This window comes from Photinus pyralis, unplaced genomic scaffold (assembly GCF_008802855.1).
Source record: "Photinus pyralis isolate 1611_PpyrPB1 unplaced genomic scaffold, Ppyr1.3 Ppyr1.4_LG10, whole genome shotgun sequence".
Lineage (NCBI taxonomy): Eukaryota > Metazoa > Arthropoda > Insecta > Coleoptera > Lampyridae > Photinus > Photinus pyralis.
Genome location: NW_022170250.1, coordinates 11,594,155 through 11,596,179, shown reverse-complemented (window position 1 = coordinate 11,596,179; position 2,025 = coordinate 11,594,155). Strand labels below are relative to the sequence as shown.

The 2,025-nt window shown below is 42.8% G+C and overlaps 1 protein-coding gene across 1 annotated transcript; it reads right to left on the bottom strand.

Annotated features, from left to right (window-relative positions):
- Nucleotides 1–206: 206 nt before the first annotated feature.
- Nucleotides 207–1,168, bottom strand: LOC116162354. Its single transcript, XM_031475971.1, has 4 exons — nucleotides 891–1,168; nucleotides 662–842; nucleotides 439–615; nucleotides 207–392 (listed from the first exon to the last, which is right to left on the bottom strand). The coding sequence occupies exons 1-4, from the start codon at nucleotides 1,166–1,168 to the stop codon at nucleotides 207–209; spliced, it is 822 nt and encodes a 273-aa protein (XP_031331831.1).
- Between the last annotated feature and the right edge of the window lie 857 nt (nucleotides 1,169–2,025).

Below are 2,025 nucleotides of genomic sequence, written 5' to 3'. Positions count from 1 at the left end.
TTTAAACCCAAGGAGTATCAAATAAATCTTTAGATGCTTTTAAAGGAAGAAAAGGGCAGTAAGAAAGGCACATTGTATAGTAAAGGTGCATTATTGGAGCCAAATGGCATCATGTGAATTTTACTTATTTGTCTTCCTCTTCTAACAGAATGGTGCATGCCCTATGGAATTATGTGTCTAATCCTCCTTGCACGAGTTGCTCCTCATCATCCGTAAACTTGTTGCTCGATTGCCTCAAAAAACGGCTGTAGATTGCGCAACCTCACTAAAGTTTGTTCGTTATAAAAGCGCAACGATTCCAATTCACCCCCGTATTCCATTGGAAGGTATTCCAACGGGACAAATTCGTGGAGATCACCAAAACCTCCGTCGGAAGTTTTGAACAGGTGGATCTGGAATGAGCAGTGAGCCCTAAAAATGTGACGTAAGCGATATCACCTTCTCCATTACGTCCGACTTTATGAACGGCCTGAAGAGGTTGATTCCCGCGTACGCGATTGACCCCGCGTTGAGAAGATACGTGTTGCCAGATTGCAGCGGCTGTCCCTTCTGGCCGTAGTCGCTGAAGACCCTGATCGCTCTCAACCCCATTTTAGTCAGGTGCATGAAGCTATACTGAAACAGACGGTGAAGTCGTAACGAAATCTCTCGAGCGACTCACGCCTTGAAAATCGAAAACCGTAGTGACGCTGCTAGGAGGGTTGTAAAACAAAAGGGAGTCTAAAACCATTGTTGCCAGTTGTGCGTATCGCTGAAAATCGTATTTTCTGTAGTTCGGATCGATTACACTGCTGACTATTATCGCCGAACCGTTATATCTCTTTGGCATTACGGCAAGGCTTCTAAGCAAATCTGCAATGAGCAAACGGCCGAAGCCCACCTCTACTCACATCACCTCACCCATCCGTATCAAGCTCTCGTTTTTCAAGTGGCGACCATAGAAGATCTCGGGCGCGTTCATTCTGATCTCGAAGTAAGTTTCGATCGTCCTCTTCGCGTAATCTCGGTCGTTCCCGCACGACACGAGAAACAAGCCGATCTGTTCGGCGGACAGCTTCGGGTAACGCGCGCTGCGTTGCCATTCTTGGATCTCCCGAACGGCCTCTTCGGTGGTACGCGCGGTCGCAATCAGATCTTTCACTTTGAACCCGTACCGTACGCCCGTCATCTCTATGTATGTGCGCCGTCTCCATGGACCAGTGCTCTACTTGAATTCGGTTCACACGACCTTCCAGTAAGGCTAATCAAAAACGCAATTAATACAGTTCACGTTCCCACCATCAGTCACCGGTTTTTTTCCCATTACATCCATGAAGTCGAAAAGATCAAAATTCCTGGCTGATCACCGTTAAAAGACCGAAATTTAGGCAAATTTCTGATAGTTTCCTCGCTTATGTGCTCCTAATACGAATTATTCTTTCGAAAAACAGTACTTCGGTGGATCAATTTTTCTTCTAGTTTTCACAGACCATAATATTATGGTCCATTTGAGGGTAGGCGACTAGATCGTCTGATTTATTCTTTATGGTTCAAGTTTATGTGCTCCTAATACAAATGGATCTCTAAAATGGGCCAAGTTTCGTAGACCTTGGGGTGTGCAATTTGAGGTTAGGTTATACGTTATTTATATGCAAAGGTGCTTCTGCTGAGAATTCCTGTTGAGAATTTTGGACTAGTGGGTGATCGATTGATTAACACTGATCGCTGTCGATTTGTGCTTTAAATTACAGCTTCACTTTAAACAAGTTTCTGATATTTTTCTACGCCTACGTACTCCTAATACAAACGAATTTTTCTTAAAAAACGTACTTCAACTTCTCACATAAAACTGTTCACATAAACCGTGAAAGTGAGACTCGGTTACTACATCATCGATACACAATCTTTCTTCGATTTACGTAAAGTTCTAGTATTTTCTTGATTGTTTACATTTGCATGTGCTCCTAATACAAATTATTCTTTCGAAAAAAATAAGTTTCGGAAATCAATTTTTCAAACCTTAGAGTTTAGACTATTACTAGATCA

Coding starts and splice junctions, on each gene's coding strand:
- LOC116162354 (XM_031475971.1), bottom strand. CDS start 1,168: ATGACGGGCGTACGGTACGGGTTCAAAGTGAAAGATCTGATTGCGACC. Junction 843..890: donor ATACGGATGGGTGAGGTGAT/GTGAGTAGAGGT, acceptor AGATTTGCTTAG/AAGCCTTGCCGTAATGCCAA. Junction 393..438: donor AGTCGGACGTAATGGAGAAG/GTGATATCGCTT, acceptor TGCTCATTCCAG/ATCCACCTGTTCAAAACTTC.